This window comes from Mus caroli, chromosome 3 (genome assembly GCF_900094665.2).
Source record: "Mus caroli chromosome 3, CAROLI_EIJ_v1.1, whole genome shotgun sequence".
NCBI lineage: Eukaryota > Metazoa > Chordata > Mammalia > Rodentia > Muridae > Mus > Mus caroli.
Window position 1 is genome coordinate 49,614,131 of NC_034572.1, and position 17,258 is coordinate 49,631,388.

Sequence of the window (17,258 nt, forward strand, 5' to 3'; positions counted from 1 at the left end):
TTCCCCTTGTAAAAGTTTGCAAAGCTACCGGTAGGGCTAAGTAAGGTCAAAGCATTCAGGAGTGGGGGAGGCAAGTGCTGCTGTTGGCAGGAGAGGCAGCAGCCTCCTGATCTGAATGAGGACTGTTAAGACATAGGCCATTAGTAGGGTGAAAGGGGTGGCTGGCCCTCTTATGCAAAAGCTGACTAGGTGAAGAAGAAATTCTGGAAAGGGAAGTTAGACCTTGTATCCATTATTTTCCTCCTGCTGTGAGAAGATACGATAAACAAAAGCAACTTAAGAAAGTATTTACTCTGTCTTATGGATCCAGAGGGTTACTGTCCACAGTGGCAAGGGAGATAAAGAGCAGGAAGTTTGCTCATTACATTTTATCCACACAGGAAGCAGACTTTATCAACTTCTACCTCATTCCTCAAAGTTCTATACCCTCCCCAGTAGTGGGATTAACTGAGAACCAAGTGTTCAAGGCTACAAGCCTACAGGAAGCATTGTTTTGTTCATTCAAACTATCACGGACCCCACATCAAAGTTATCCAGAAACAAGAGGTCCTAGATGGTGACCAACCTGAATTAGGGTGTTGACTAGACCCACACCAACACAGAGAGACAGAGATGAGGCAATACACTATAGTATAAAGGCAAGGAGGGAAGGCACCTGGTCTCCATAGGAGATCATCAGTTCTGGATATCATCAGTATAAATGGTTAGCATCAATTCAAAAGGTCAAGCATAAGAAGAGTATGCTGGCGTCTAGTGAACTAGCCAAATTTATGAATGGTAAAAATGGTACACACACAGTCACACATAGACACACACACACACAGTCACACATAGACACACACACACAGATGCACACACACAGACGCACACACACATACATACATACACACACACACATACACCAATAGCCAAGCAAAGGATGACCAAGATAGGAACCACATGTGCCTAAGGGAGACAGCTAGAATGGATGTCAGATTTCCAAAGAAATCTGGGAAACAAGGCTGTCCAGCAAATCAAAGGCAACCTTGGGGTCAGATGGATAAGAAAAGGTTTCTTAGAGGCTGGCCCAATGTAGAGAGGGCTGAAGAAGAGTTAAGACTTATCCTTGAGAAAACAGAAAAAGGTTCAAAAAGTATGCAAGCGTGTGCCTTGAGAATATTCATATAGGTATTTTATGAAAATCTGAGAAACTGTTCTGTTCAGTCAGGCTAAAGATACTATACAATATACATACAACAAACTACATGGCTTTCTTGCAAGGAACATTATGGGAAAATTACATTCCTGATAATCAGACTTAAAGCAACACAGTAATTTGGCAGAGGAGTGTTCAGAAGCCAGAGTGAGTGCAGCACTGGACATAGTATTTGGTGCTGATGGGATAAGTCCCAACGACAGCTCCTAAGCATTTCTAGATCCTCCCTCGACATTCTTCTGGAGTTCTGGGAGGGACTGGTATACTTCCACAGCACCCCAGCTACTACTTTTTTCCCTCTTGGCCTTATGGAGAAGCAGCTTGGCCTGACTCTAGACTCTTGGCAAGCTCCCAGATGAACTGCATCAATATGAGCTGGGAGGCCACTTGATAAAAGAGCATTGCTATTCCCTGTCCAGGATGAAGCACAAGGTGTCCATTTCCTCATACACCTGGTGGACACCGTCCAACTCCTTCTGGCTGATGTCCCAGTGGTGAAGGATGAGGAAATGCCTAACCGGTCTTTCACACATCTCCACAAAGGTCTTGTGTTTCTGTTCCCTCACCTCTTCTTCCTTCTCAGGCTTGGCACAGATCATATACTTGCTGGAGCCATCACACGAAAACTAAGCAAACCCGTCTTACAATTTCCTTAAGCACACGAGCACTAAGATCATAGGCACAGCCCAGAGTGAGCTTGTGCATCTCATCCAGCTCTCGTCTAGCCACACTCCTCTCTCGTCTAGCCACACTCCTCTCTCGTCTAGCCACACTCCTCTCTCGTCTAGCCACACTCCTCTCTCATCTAGCCACACTCCTCACAAGGTGCTGTGCTCCTCAAACAGCGGTGTGCCTCAGCCATACCAGCTCCTTCAACTGGAGTTGGCACTTGGGTTCAAATGCATTTGGAGCAGCCCCAGGCAAGCTGTGCCATCTCGATCTGAAACTGGTCCAAGTGCTCAACCCTCTCTCAACTGATTTTAAGTGCTGTTACTAAGGTCTTACAATCTATAACACCTAAAATATATTTACATAAGTACTTTAGATATACTTTTCTGTCACTTTCATTTATGGTTGATGTGTTAGACATTCCAACACACAAAAAATCCTGGATAATCAAAGCAGACTTAGAGAAAAAGAATAATATACACATCTATATCAATTTTTAAAACAGAGTCACAGTAAGAAAAATAGCATGATTTTGTAACAAAAGCTTAGTCCAACTATTGTGGAAATCAACATGAACATTACTTAGCCAATGAAAAACAGATTTATCCTATGACCCAGCTATACTACTCCTGGGTATTTTCCAAGAGGACTGCAGGTCAGCATATCACAGAGAAACATTAAGACTACCGGTGTTCACTGTAGATCTAGCCACAATAGCTAAGTTATGGAACCAATGCAGAATTCCTACAAAAAAAAAAAAAAAAAAAAAAAAACTGGATAGGAAATGTAACACATATACCTAATAGAATCCTTTATTTAGCCATAGAAAAGAAAAAAATGGTATCATTAACAGGAAAGTGATACAACTGCAGATAATCATATTAGTAAATTTGAGCCAGTGTCATATAAAATAGTACGATTGCTCTCACTTGTGGTTTGTGCATTTTACAGAGATTAAGGAAGTCATACTTGCATGTGTGGCACAGAAGTAGAAGCAGAGCTGTGCAAACACAAAGACATATCCTCAGTTACATCCAACACTGTCCAAATATTTATTTTGCCAATTTTTTCCCACAATGACAATGTGGTTCTTAAACATGAACTCTATAGGTGACAATGGTGGGTCACACTGGAAAAGAAGCAGCAAAGTCATCTTAGGGGTATAGGGCTAAGGTTACAAAAGTAATGGGAATGGGAGGTACAGGCCTCACCATACGATGTGCTCCATATGACCATGCATGTTGAATAACTGTTACATACTATATACTCTGTACAATCTAACCTCAGCTCTCCTGCAGTTACTTTGCTCACTACCAAGAGATTGGGGTGAAGTACTTGAATGTTCCTGTCAGAATGTGGCTGGCTCTCGTTTCTTTCTTTATGTTATCTAAATTTCTAGTAAAAACCTGTTAATATCAAAGAGTTTTGAATATACAAACAGTTGAGTAATAGGTGTACTTTGTATTTTGAATTGAGACAATTCATTTGTACTCATACATTTATAATCTCCATTTGAAAAGGCTCATATGTATACAGACTTTCATAACTCAGTATGATACTTTCTCATTCCTTGCCCACAATTAGAGATATTTCTTGTATAAATGTCAGACTTTGGTGTAGGTACTCCACACCCTATATTAGGACACTACTTGTAGAGGAATTCAGTGGCTTGGGATTTCTACTTATTTTTACCTCTGTTATATATTTAAAGAAAATGTCAAGAAAGAACAAACTGATAAATTTCTAATTTACAAAGCTGCTCAACACAATGCTGGCTCCTTTCTTAGAGGAAGAACTACTTAATAGTTAGATCTCGCTCTTTCTCTTATGTGTTGTGAGGGTGTTCCTATTAATTCTGAAATTATTAATACTAGGCTTATACTTATTGTGTAGTATAAAAATAATGTAATTTATCATCTTCTCACTTTCATTTATATTTTTTTGTTACTGTTATTTAATATCATTTAATTGGTGCTTAAAAAAAAGGTACTTCACAGTGTGGCAAGATGATTCAGCACTGAGGAGCATTTGTTTACGGGGTCCTGGTTTTGGTTCCCAGAACCCAAACAGCAGCTCAGAAACATCTGCAATTCCATTTCCAAGGGATTCAGTGACCTCTTTGGGCCTCCTTGGGCACCAGGTACGTACATGGTATACATATGTACATGCAGAGAGAGAGAGAGAGAGAGAGAAAGAGAGAAGAGAGACAGAGAGATAGAGAGAGATTTTAAAAAGGAAAAGTTAACAAATATTTTATGGTCATGGCAAAGAAAGACAGAAGGTTAGATACATATAAGTCAAAAATATTAAGATTCCAATGAAAAGTTAATACATGGCAGAGCAAGAGTTGAAGGAAAAACGGGGATTTGCAGGTAAGTGGATGAAAATAATCATCCAGTGTAAGATGTTCCAGACAAAGAAAGACAAATATGGGATGTATTTGGTTTTATATGGATATTAGCTGTTAAGTCAATGATAACCAAGCTACAATCTGTAGAACTATAAAGGTTAGGTATAGAGAAAGGGGCAAGGAGGAGTCAGGTAGATCTGGTTAGGAAAGAGAAATACAATGAATACTTGTGGGAGGATCAGTGGGAGGGCAGGGGAATGGGAGGGAGGGGTTATGTAAAGAGGCAGCTAAAATTAAAGGCCACTTGAGGGGTATTATGAAAACCTAATGTAATAGAAGCTTCCTAAGATATATACATGAAGGTGAGCTACATAAAATCTCCAAGTAATGGGGGAGACAGAGTCCCAACAGGCATCTCTTGTCACCAAATAGAGCTTCAGCTACCAGGATTGGTTTACATCTAATTGAGTTCTTAGCCAATGGAATCCTATGGAAATTCCCAAACAACACAGGCTGTTGCCAAACTTTATGTTGCCACAAACAAACATCAAGACCCATTGCTGAAGCCAACACCCACAAAACTCATGGACCACGGTGAAGGTAAACTGCTGCATACACAGAGCTTTCACCCCGGTGTTCTACCATCGCTGGTACAAGTAGGTACTCTGTATACTACCAAAAGATAAATGTAAATGCCAAACCATCTACAAAATCACCCATCAACAATGGTGTGCTGCCTGAAAGATACGCTGGAGCAATTGTGTCACAAAGTATGCTCTATCATATAGAATCTATCATGCCCAACACTGCTTGGGTGACTGAAAACCTGAGCATATAAAGAGACCAGCATCCTAGGGGAAAACCAAATATTAATCTTCTTCAAAAAAAGTAGCAATAAAATAACTGCTAATGACAATCTGCTATACTCATAGATCAGCCACCATTAGAGAAATTTCCTTCTACAGAGAATGGAAAGAAATAGAGTGTTCCACAGCCAGGCATTATGCAGAGTGTGAGATACCTTAGAACACTTAGTCCTAAATAGACTATCTCCATCAAATCCTTCCTCTCAGAGCTCAGGGAACCCTGCAGGAGAGGTGGAGGAAAGAATACAAGACCCAGAGTGGATGGAAGACACCAAGAAAACAAGAGCCTATCAATCAACAAGATCAAAGCTCCTATGAACTCAAAAGGACTGAGCCAGCATGAATAGTGCCCAGACACCATATTCTTTGTGCTTATCTTAAGGCTTCCAATTTAGTGGTTTTATGGAATTCCTGAGTATGGAAGCAAGTCGTTCTCTGAGACTTATGCCTTCTCTTGGGCTCTTTTCCTTGTTTGTCTTCTCCATCTTATTTCATTTTATTAGTATCTCTCAGAAGCCTGTTTTCTAGTGTGAGAAAGGGAGTGAATCCAGAAGGGAGGGGAGGTGGGAGGAACTGGGAGGAGTAGAGGGACAGGAAGCAGTATTCAGAATATATTATGTGAGAAAGGAATTTATTTTCAATAAAAGGAAGGTGATGGGGGTGTGGTATAAGGGGTAAAATGACTATACTAAAACCAGATTTTACCTAGGCCTAGTGAAACAAATAAAACTAAATGGATATAAGACAGCAACATGTAATGTCACTGTGACACAAAACAGAAAGACTGTTGTAAGTATTTTGGTTATTAAAATCACTTGGAACACTAAGATCTTTTAAAAGAATAATTTTGTTATTTCTATGCCTAAACTAAAATAATAAAACAGAAATATGAATATAAAAAGGCTTTAAAAGTATATTTTAATATTTATTGCTACTCCTCCTTTATTTAACAAACTTCCCATTAATTTAAACATTAAACTTTTTAAAAAGCAGCAACACTTTAAATTATGGCATGTGCTCCTCAAACATTGTCAACTTTGATTTGCTTGATTGTTCCTTTGTTGTTTTTTGAGACAGGGTTTCTCTGTGTAGTAGTGGCTATACTGGAACTCACTCTGTAGACCAGGCTTGCCTGGACCTCAGGGATCCACCTGCCTCTACCTCACAGGTTCAGGGATTAAAGGCATGCGCCACCAATGCCTGGCTCAGCTTGGATTTATACTGTATAATATTGTCTCACCTCCAAATAGTCTGAAACTGTACAACTCCAAATATGATTTAAAAAAATCTACCCATACTTACCAAGTGTGTTCACTAAAAACTAATTCACAGGAGTCAATGCTGTATCTTGCCTAAAATGTATCTATTTCAAAGCAAAATAGAAATCAGAATCATATCAGTCAGTGTCCCTGGCTTTGTGACATGAGCACCCTTATTACCCCATTCTTACCCACTGCAAGGGACAATTAAATGCAAATGTATGAAATGAATTCCCTCAGTCTGACACAGCATTTGACAGTTTCTTTTTCCAAATCTCTGATCCATAGATAGCATCCCTTTCGACAAGTCATTTTATGAAAGGTTTATTTGTTTGTGTATTTTATGTGTAGGTGTAAGCATACCAAAAGAGGGCAGCAGATACCACTATAGATGATTGTGAGCCACTATCTGTTTGCTGAGAAATGAGCACAGGACCTTGGGAAAAACAGTAAGTGTTCTTAACAGTTGATTCCTGGACAAGGCATTTTGAATGATCATAATACAATGTACATATTTCAAAATCTGAGATTTCAAATACCACTTAAATAAGCAATGTATTCAGAAAATTTTTTTCAGAATTGATAACTAAAAGCATGTCTAAAAATAAAAAGGTTTTCAGAATTGATAACTAAAGGCATGCCCTAAAAATGAAAAGTTCATGAAAAAATAATAATTAAAAAGTGAAGAGCAGATGAAAAGGAACATCACAGTAAGTATCAAAAAGTTGGTATGACAATTACCAACACTGAACAAAGATTCTCACTAAATACAGTAGTGTGAAAGCAGGTTATCCAACGAGACCTTTGCTGAGAACTTATAGCAACACAGTCATTCCTACCTTATAACCAGGTCCTAATTGATGAACTGCAAATATCTGTGCTGGGTTAAGAGCTTCACTGAACACATACACAGCCCCAAGCTGGCCACAGAACACCCTATTGGCATCAGCAGTTTCTGAAGATCCAAGAAAGCACTTGTCATAGCTCTATTTTTAAAAGTCACAAAAAAGAAGTTATTATTTTGTAGTGACAGAATATTTAAAAATGCATTTCTTCATTAACAGAAACATTTAAGATACTAACAATAGTGAAAATGCTATTTTGGGTATTTTTCAAATGTTTCAATAATAAAAGTAAATAAACACGTTTTAGAAAAATAAAATCAGCTAAATAGAAGTTAAGTGCACAACCATCCATCACATCCTCAGACTTGACCACTTTTTCAAATTGTACCAATAACGACAAAGATTTTGTAATTGTTTATAATTGAATTTTGTAATTCAGAAACAAAATTTGTTTACTGAAGCAAAGCTAATTTTACATTGCTAATAATTCACAACTGATCAAATTTAGAGAGAAAGTAAATCAAAAGAATGACTTTGCCAAATCTTAACTATAAAACCATAGGAATAGATTTTTTTAATTCTACTTCATTTCTCAATATGGATGAATAGGCAACCCCCATTTTCTGCACTAAATAAGGAAAAAATGAAGAAAATCAGTTTGTTCTGCATAGGGATTATATAGAAGCAAAAACAATGATTCACTATCTCGTGAATATTATTCACCTAAAGGATCTTCCATCTAGAAAGCCTGGCACACCTACATCCTTTCAACACCAGCCAAGGAAGGCAAAGACAGTAGGTACTAACCACTATCCTCTCTTGTCACCACAGGATATCCCACACTTTAATTCGAATAAGCACACTAATATTCAGCTATCAAACTAGACAGAGTCATAGAGAAATTGATCACTACATAGGTCTGTCAAATATGAGATCCCATTTGTGCTTCATACAACAGCCAAAAAAAAAAAAAAAAGTAATAAGGTGAATGGAAGAGAAAACAAGAACTTATCATTAAACATGTGTAATTTAAACTGTGGAAACTAAAAATTACTATTACATAAAGAATGTGTACAAGACCAGGCTTCTCTGTTTCTTGAAATACTATCACAGAGAATTTTAAATCTTGGTTTTGTTTTGTTTTGTTTTGTTTTGTTTTGTTTTAAATACTGTCTTTTCAGCTAATGTCAGCAACAAAACTCTAGGGGCTTCCTTCCTTCGTATATTAGAATAAACTACAGCCTCCTGCATTATCAGAGAACAGAGAGGAAGCCAAATTTCATTTCTGTGTTTTCAGTTGCCTTTGAGTCTGTTGGACAGTAAAGCAAGTTTGTCCTATACAGGCACAGGCAGGAACTTTCTAGAGTTCTGTGTGCTCCATGCAGCTTCTGTGCATATTTGTATTTGATTTGATTTGTTGTTGTTGTTGTGTCTTTTAAAAAATGATCTTAGTGAAAATCCAAGACTCTTGGCTTTCAGATCATGCAAACAACAAGGTAAAGTCAACTTGGCTGGGCAGGACAGCTTGTCACCCACAGATCTACAAAGAGATTCGAGACGATGTAAAATGTCCTATTCATTTAAAAGAAAACAGAAAAAGAGAATACATTATAACCTCTGCTCTGTGAAAGTGATTAAGATTAGAGAAGTTGCAGACAGAATTTATAAGTAGATTGTTTGTTTTTCATGACCCTCATAAGCAGGTATGCTGGAAGAACAATCTATCACCGGCCCTAGCGAATCTTTAGGCTCTACAAACCACATTTTGCCAGGAGGAAGGAAAGGGAAAATGCAAACTATAAAAATGCAAGCATTCTTTAGATTTCAACCCTATGTCTTCTCTATCTAGAATCCAGTGTCACCTGCTCCAACACAGACATACAAAGTGAGGAAATTATTTCATTCACCATTGACAAAGCGTCCTGTATGTGATCTGCCTTCGCTTTCAGAGCCCTTTAATGTCATGAAATTATCAGCACTGCAGCCAGATTGAGGGTTTGTTTTTTGTTTTTGTTTTTGTTTTTGTTTTTTGCTTTTGTTTTGATTTTTAGACATGGTTAGCTCTGACTGTCCTGAATCCCACTTTGTAGACCAGGCAAGTATTGAACTCAGATATGCACCTGCCTCTGCCTCCCTGATTGCTGGGATTAAGTGTCCACCACCATAGCAGACATACTGAGATTTTTACAATATAATCTTGAGAGGCTTTTTATCCTGGGTCAGAATGCAAGCCCAGACCTGTGTTTGCATATGAGGCACTTACATGACTTGACCCTTGTGTATCACATAACCACATTCTATTTTAACTTTATCCAGATCATTAAATCATGTGTCTGAAACAGTCTACACACTATATTAAATAATTAAATATAAATTATATAAATATAAATTAACTTAAGAATTTTATGTAAACTAATAAAACCTCAAACAAAATTTTGGATGTTTCTACCAAATGGTCATTATTTATATTACAGTGAGAGATCATACTATAAAATATGTTTAAAAAATTTAAACTTACATCATTTGTGTTAACATGCCAAGCCATGTCACCATAGGATACCAGCTGTCCATTAACATAACAACGGATCTCACTGTTCCTCCATCGATTGTAGATGTGGACGATGCTGATCATGTACCACTGCAATGCAACAACTAAGATGTCAAAGGTCAAGCGCAGTTACTACTGTATAAAATGCAGTCAAACCTTTGCACATCCCTCTAAGAGATCTCGAGTACTTCATGCCTCATGTCCCTTCCTCCCATTTCTTATGACCCAGTAAAAGAACAGGTCAAGGAGCACCCATCCCCCAATACCTAGACAGAGATGTAAGAACAGCAACTGCTTATGAGCTGCTTATGAACACAACATTTGAAGGCAATCATAGAAGATTCACTATGAGTGAATAAACTTTTTATCAAACATTCAGGACTAATAGGAAATACTGAATGAACAAGAGGAAAAGAATGTTGCAATGTAATTTTTTACATTCATGTATTCATATATATTTTTGGATTTACTGGATAAGTTAATCTTAGGTTAAATTTAGTTTTCTGTCTCTTGGATCCATCAAAATGTAATAGGTGTACAAGAGCTTTCAGCATTTCCGAGGATCCCAGTGTCTGACTTGATGTTTTTAAGTTAAAGACATAACTGATCTGGAGAGTGCATACGCGTACTGACACTAATCATACATAAGGTGCCCCACACTCAGTCTGAGAGCCAAATATTGATGTATAATAAATCTGGACAACAAGAAATAAGAACAATACATATACTGATACTAAATATTCCTGAGAAATGTATTACAAGTTAAACAAAATAAATGAGAAATAAGAAAAAAACACGGGATAATATTTATAGAAATATCACTAGGTGCTATGCACTAAACATTTTCTATAAATGAGGTAAAATATTAATGGTTACATTCATTTTTACAAGGTCAGACACCTCTTAGTAGTAGTTCAGCCAGGCAAACAAAAGTTTTAGTGTTGCATATCTTTTTAGGAAAGGCCAGTAACCTATTTACTAAGGTAAAGTTTCCCCTAATTCAAGCACAATAGCAAGTCAACTACCACATGTCCTGGAAAATTGAAGAAAGAAAAAAATTTAATGATATTTTAAATGATATTTCTGTATAATGATAAAGAGGAGTAAGGCAAAATTATTATAATTTTCAAATTTTATTAAAATCTTTTCAGAAAAACTGTTTTGTATCTGTTTCATTCCCTGGGCCTCACTCTTACAAGACTCTCTGCAATTACTATATTTAAAATGCAAAAAACACAGGAATGCATTTTCATAAGCAAATAAGAAAGAATAAATAAAATGAGAACAAACAGATTAAACTTCTTGCTTTTATGTGACCACAAGTTAAGAACCACTGATCTAAGCTGGGCGTGGTGCTGTCGCCTTTAATCCCAGCACTTGGGAGGCAGAGGCAGGTGGATTTCTGAGTTCGAGGCCAGCCTGGTCTACAAAGTGAGTTCCAGGACAGCTAGGGCTATACAGAGAAACCCTGTCTCAAAAAAACAAAAAACACTGATCTAAATTCATGAAACTTATGTGTTGAGAAAGTAAAAGACTTTATTATTTGTTAAACTTTTATTTTTTTGTTGTGGTTGTTTTGCCTGCATATGTGTCAGTGTGAGGGTGTCAGATCTCCTGGAACTGGAGTTAATAACAGTTGTGAGTAGCCATGTAAATACTGAAAATTAAACCCAGGTCCTCTGGAAGAATATCCAGTTCTCTTAGTCTCTGAGCAATCTACCCAGCCCTTGTTTAAGTCATATTTTTATATAGCTACTCAAAATATTGGCAGTCTACTGAATTCAATACTCTGTCAGGCATCTGAGAAAATAAAAAATTAAATCCATCACATATTTTTGTCTCAATAATCACTAAATGGACATATAAATGAATAATGAAGCTGTGGATAAAGTAATTATGAAAAGAGGCATTATTTATATTGGAAAATAATATCTATCAAGGAGGATGGGTAGTAGCACAACTTTGATGCAACACTTGCCTACCACATGCCTCTTTGGTTGGATCCCCAATGACAAAGGCAGAAAGGGGAGTAGGTGATGGGGGAGGAAGATGAGGGGACAACAATAAAAGACTACACAGAAATGTTGCAGAAAGGTTCTGATAAAATGTGCTCTGAAGACTGAGATAAAAGTCATTCATTCATTCATAAAGCACATGGGTACATTTTCAATTTATTTTGTTGTTACTAAAAATCAAATCATTAGCTTAAGCAAATGCATATCTTCAGGAAAATAAGTTTAACATTAGCGAATAAAATAGTTTAGAAAAGAAACAAAACATGAAGATGAAAACAATATGAAGTTAAACAGCAACTAATGAAATTTTAGAAGAAAATAGATGTATTTCAGAGATATAATACATAGCAAAAAGCAGATGAAGAACATGCCCCCATGATCAAAAGATGGCAGATCTCTAAACCAGAAGAGTTGAGTGCTTGTGTGGATGTGGACTTGGAGAGAGAAAGTACAGTAGTTTAGATTCTGAGATCTCACAGTTGTTGAAAAGCCAAGGAACACAGCACTGATGAGTAGAATTATGAAACTGAATAAAAATTTATGAAACTGAATAAAAATTTCAGTTATGAAACTGAATAAAAATTTCCCTGTAAGACTAAGTGGTACGAAAGTGAGATCTTTCCTGTGTCGTCTTCTGTCCCATTCCTAGTTCCTACAGGTCTCCTGCATGTATTTCCAGGAACACCACAAATTAGATCAGACTGAGAGAATGAACGTGTGACAAAAACAACACAAGGTGTTAAAAGACATCCCACAGAAGTCAGACATGAAGATAAGAAATTACAGGAAAGAAAAAGGCACAGGAAGTCAGGAGAAGGTGAAAGAACATTACAGAAGTCACACTGCACAGCCGCGGAAAAGGAGAACAGCTACTGACGTGATTTCCAGGGGAAGCATCTACTCTGCCCTACCTTGCGAGGCTGGAAGTCATACTTCACACAGTGCTGGAAACCTTTTCCTTTGGACTTCAGAGATGTGACTATCAAACAGTTGCCAACAAAATGAGCAGAATAGCCCACGCCTTTGCTAGTACGAAAACTGTATTAATAAAATAATACAAAAACTCTGGTTAAAAGAAATATACCAACACGTACTAAAACCTTATACAATAAACTGAATTTTCAGTATAGTCATAGTTAACACCTTGGCCAAATAGAAACGAAAACATAAGTTTTATAATATCAAAAAAAAAAGTAAGGGATTTAACTCAAGAAATAGTAGGCTTTAGAAACTCTTTATATTTAAATTTAAGATACAACAGACATTAAACAAAATAATGATCAAAATGTCTACTAGGCAGGCTGCATATGAAGGACCATCTCCACTTTGCCGGTTCAAAACTCATTTCAACAAAGTTCATGGTGTCAATACAACTTGGTCTCTAAGTTTACAATACCTATAAAAAGAAAACCTTACCAAAAAGAGCTAATTTTTGTAATAATGTGATTGATCAAATAAGAACATATATTTCAATCTAAATAAGAACATGCTTACTAAACAATATCATATAGTTATAATGTTTTATATGGCTATTGTTATTTTTACCCGTGTGAATTATACTTATAGAAATAAAGGTGAAATAGACAAACTCTAGTAAGAATTGGTGTCTTATCTCCAACATCAGATACTAGTAACCCTGTTCTCCCTCTAACAGACTTATCTTTCCTTCTTATATTGTAAGTAGAAAAAAATAAAAATGTGAATACACAAACCTAAAATTATTAGTAAATAAATAAATATTAGCTATATGAACTTTATGGTACAATGTTTAATTTCAAAAAGTCAAATACATAAAGACCAAAGTAGTATACTTTTGAATATTACTTACCAATACAGATAAGGTTTATCCTTATCAACATTAATGTTATTTAATGGATCCATGCGAAACCAAGTGTTTAGAGTGAAGCCATTCTGATAAGGCCACTTTGCAATGGGAGGCAATGCAATTGCCTAAAAGACAATACAAAAGGTAAATTAGATGAAATACAAAGTTATTCTGGTCAAATTTCCCTCCCCCTAAAAATCAAGTACAGAAATAAACTATTACTGCAGTCAAAGAATTTCTACAGGCTGTTTTTTGAAACATAGAGTGGGCTAAGTGTCATGTCTACCTTGCTCAGCATGCTCCAGACTGTTCTCCAACCCTCCCTACTAACTCCCACAATATAGACACATGTGACTGACACACAGCCACAGAAGTCTCTGATTCTAATGCCTTATGCTAGTGTTTAGTAAGACTTTATTTTCTTAATAGAGCATGAATAGTTACAGCCAAGATAGCCTGTCCTAGAAAGTGTCATTGGAGTCAGAAGAAAGATCTAATTCACTGTGAAGCCAAACATAATGAGTAAACATGGCATAGTGATGCAAATCCCTAATCCCAGCATCAGGAAAGCTGAGGCAGGAAGACTGTGAGGTAGAGGTCAGTCAGGGCTACATAGCAAGATTATTCCCAAACCCCTCCCCAACAGGAACAGCAGCAGCAGCACAAGAACCATGAGCACATACCATATGGTTTTATTGTTTTATTCCTAGGCAATCTAGAAAAGACAAACGAATGGAGCACCAAGTAAACTCAGATAAAATAGAGATAGTTAAGTATAAACACATATATTTAAAGCTTACCGCAGCACTACACCCAGGAAAATTGAAAAATGTATCAGGACCATGTCTTTGTGGCATCTGATTAAGAACTGATAATAATTTTACTGCATGCCTTGGCTGAAGAAAAAAACAATCAAAGAAATAGTTATTATATAAAGTTATTAGCGATAATATGAAATATTTCACTTTTTTTGTAAGGAACACTCAAGAAAGAATCTCCTTATTGCATAACACTTGGGTCCATGACAACTATATAATATCATATTTTAATCAATGTACTGTTTGGTAACTAGTAAGAAAATTATATTTAAATGATTTGCTAAATGGATTAAAAAGGAAATAATTATCATTACCAATTCAAATCTATGGCTCTCCAGTGACAATCTCTTGACCATTAAGTATGAATGGATTAGTATTAAAGGCTGCTCCCTCTGACCACGACTTACCCAGATTCCACTTTCTCCTCGCAGCATGCTGAATAAAAGCTTTAGCTCCTTGACAGTAATGCTGTAGCTTGCCAGAACCCCCAGCATATCCACTAGAAGATCTACAGAGGAGATTGCAGTTACTCTCTACTCCAGGCATTAACTCAGCTGCCAAGCACTATATTTTTAAAGGTGCGGAAAGTTACTAAATGTTACCTCTACTTACAAATCTAATATAGCTCAGTGTCTTCATGAATGCAAACATAGAATTCATTACATGTAGAAAAAGGGAGAAAACATATTCAAAGACAGCACTGCACACTGGTTATGTTCAAATGAAACCTCACAGTTGATCAGTAAAACATGATAGTGAAACATTTAGTTCTTGGGTAATTTACACTTTTGAGCATTTACTCCATCCACAATGGGATGCTATTCCAAGTGCTATATTATGTACTACTATCAGCAAGCCTCAAAATCAGACTATGAGTTTTACAATGCTATCATCATCTCCTTTAAAACTGGATAAACTATGGACCCAGTAACTTAGTCACATTGTCCAAAAACGCATTCACAGCAAACAGGGGAGTCAGTATTCCAAACCACACAGCATGAATGATTCCAGAGCTCTCATTGCCACTCACTAATCTCAAATGGGTCTAATTTAAACATTTAGATATTAAAAATAGCTACTGATAGTCATTATGCTAATGTGAATGTGTTTATGAATGTGTAGAGCACTAACTCACCAATGAGAAAAAAATGTCTGTAAACAACTAAATATTTATATATCTTTTCAGATTCTAAAGTGCTTATATCATATACAAGTTACTATAAATACATATACATACTCACAAATATGTATATATTTATGTATGTGTGTGTGTATATATATAAAATACACAAACACACACACACACCCATCACCAGTTAATATAAGAGGATAGGATAGAGTAGACAGAAATAATTAACTATCACCTTGTCACCAATTAGTATGAGGGAAGATTGGGAAGACAGAAATGATTCATTTTTGTTGTAAAATTAATGTTATTAAATACCACAGGTTATTGACTAGAATATGGAAAATTAAATTATTTATCTATTTCAATTTTTGAATAAGGTTATCATAAGCAACAAGTAATTCATTATATTTTACTTATTAGCCCAATGAGTAAGCAAACTCAATGGGAAAAATTTTGACAGGTGTGTATAACATTTTTGTGAGATCTTTAAATGACACAAATGTCTCATTATTAAAATAATAAAAATCTTAGTGCATAAAATCAAGCTGCTTCTTAACTGAAAATTCTATATTAAAATAAAGAAAATCTTTTAGTTGAAATTTCTATCACTGAAGATTTCTTAAATATTTACATAAGAATATTTTTTTTAAAAAAATCAACTTTGAATTTACAATGATCTGGATAATTGGGACAAAATTTATATCAAGTTATTCTTCAACTTTACAAGTACATAAACACCAAATAATAATTTATATATGACCCATAACTAAGCAGGTCGATTTAATTTTCTTATTGCAATAATTTTTCAACAAAAATTTTAAAGAGGAAAAAACTACTAATGCTATAAACTTTTTCTCAATTCATCAGAAATATTCAACCATATTTTAGTGATAAAATTATTAACTTTAGAGTACCTCTATGTTTTTAACACATTATAACACCCAAAGATGGGAATTAAGTACTTTGCTGGTACTCATTCCAACTTTCAGTTAAGTATTTAGATTTTAACTTCTCTATTGTAAGTAGTTAAGCAGCATTTTCTTTTTTTTAATTGGGTATTTATTTCAATTACATTTCCAGTGCTATCCCAAAAGTCCCCCACACGCTCCCCCACCCACTCCCCTACCCACCCACTCCCACTTCTTGGCCCTGGCGTTCCCCTGTACTCAGGCATATGAAGTTTACACAACCAATGGGCCTCTCTTTCCACTGATGGCCGACTACACCATCTTCTGATTCATATGCAGCTAGAGACACGAGCTCCGGGGTATTGGATAGTTCATATTGTTGTTCCATCTATAGGATTGCAGATCCCTTCAGCTCCTTGAGTACTTTCCCTAGCTCCTCCATTGGGGGCCCGGTGATCCATCCAATAGCTGCCTGTGAGCATCCACTTCTGTGTTTGCCAGGCCCCAGCATAGCCTCACAAGAGACAGCCATATCTGGGTCCTTTCAGCAAAATCTTGCTAGTGTATGCAATGGTGTCAGCGTTTGGAAGCTGATTATAAGATGGATCCCCGGATATGGCAGTTTCTAGATGGTCCATCTTTTCATCTCAGCTCCAAACTTTGTCTCTGTAACTCCTTCCATGGGAGTTTTGTTCCCAATTCTAAGAAGGAGCAAAGTGTCCACACTTTGGTCTTCGTTCTTCTTGAGTTTCATGCATTTAGCAAATTGTATCTTATATCTTGGGTATTCTAAATTTAAAGGATCTTTACCTATCCTAAATCAGATATGGG

The 17,258-nt window shown here is 36.4% G+C and overlaps 1 protein-coding gene across 10 annotated transcripts in view; it reads right to left on the reverse strand.

Moving 5' to 3' along the window:
- Positions 1-17,258, reverse strand: part of Nbea (neurobeachin) — a 543,806-nt gene that overhangs the window by 427,281 nt on the left and 99,267 nt on the right. For all 10 annotated transcript variants that reach the window (XM_029475176.1, XM_029475174.1, XM_029475170.1 and 7 more), the window contains exons 3-8: positions 14,798-14,898; positions 14,373-14,468; positions 13,576-13,697; positions 12,659-12,785; positions 9,703-9,822; positions 7,179-7,325 (exon numbers count right to left, since the gene is read on the reverse strand). In XM_029475176.1, coding sequence (XP_029331036.1) covers positions 7,179-7,325; positions 9,703-9,822; positions 12,659-12,785; positions 13,576-13,697; positions 14,373-14,468; positions 14,798-14,898 — 713 coding nt within the window. The remainder of the gene's footprint in view (positions 1-7,178; positions 7,326-9,702; positions 9,823-12,658; positions 12,786-13,575; positions 13,698-14,372; positions 14,469-14,797; positions 14,899-17,258) is intronic.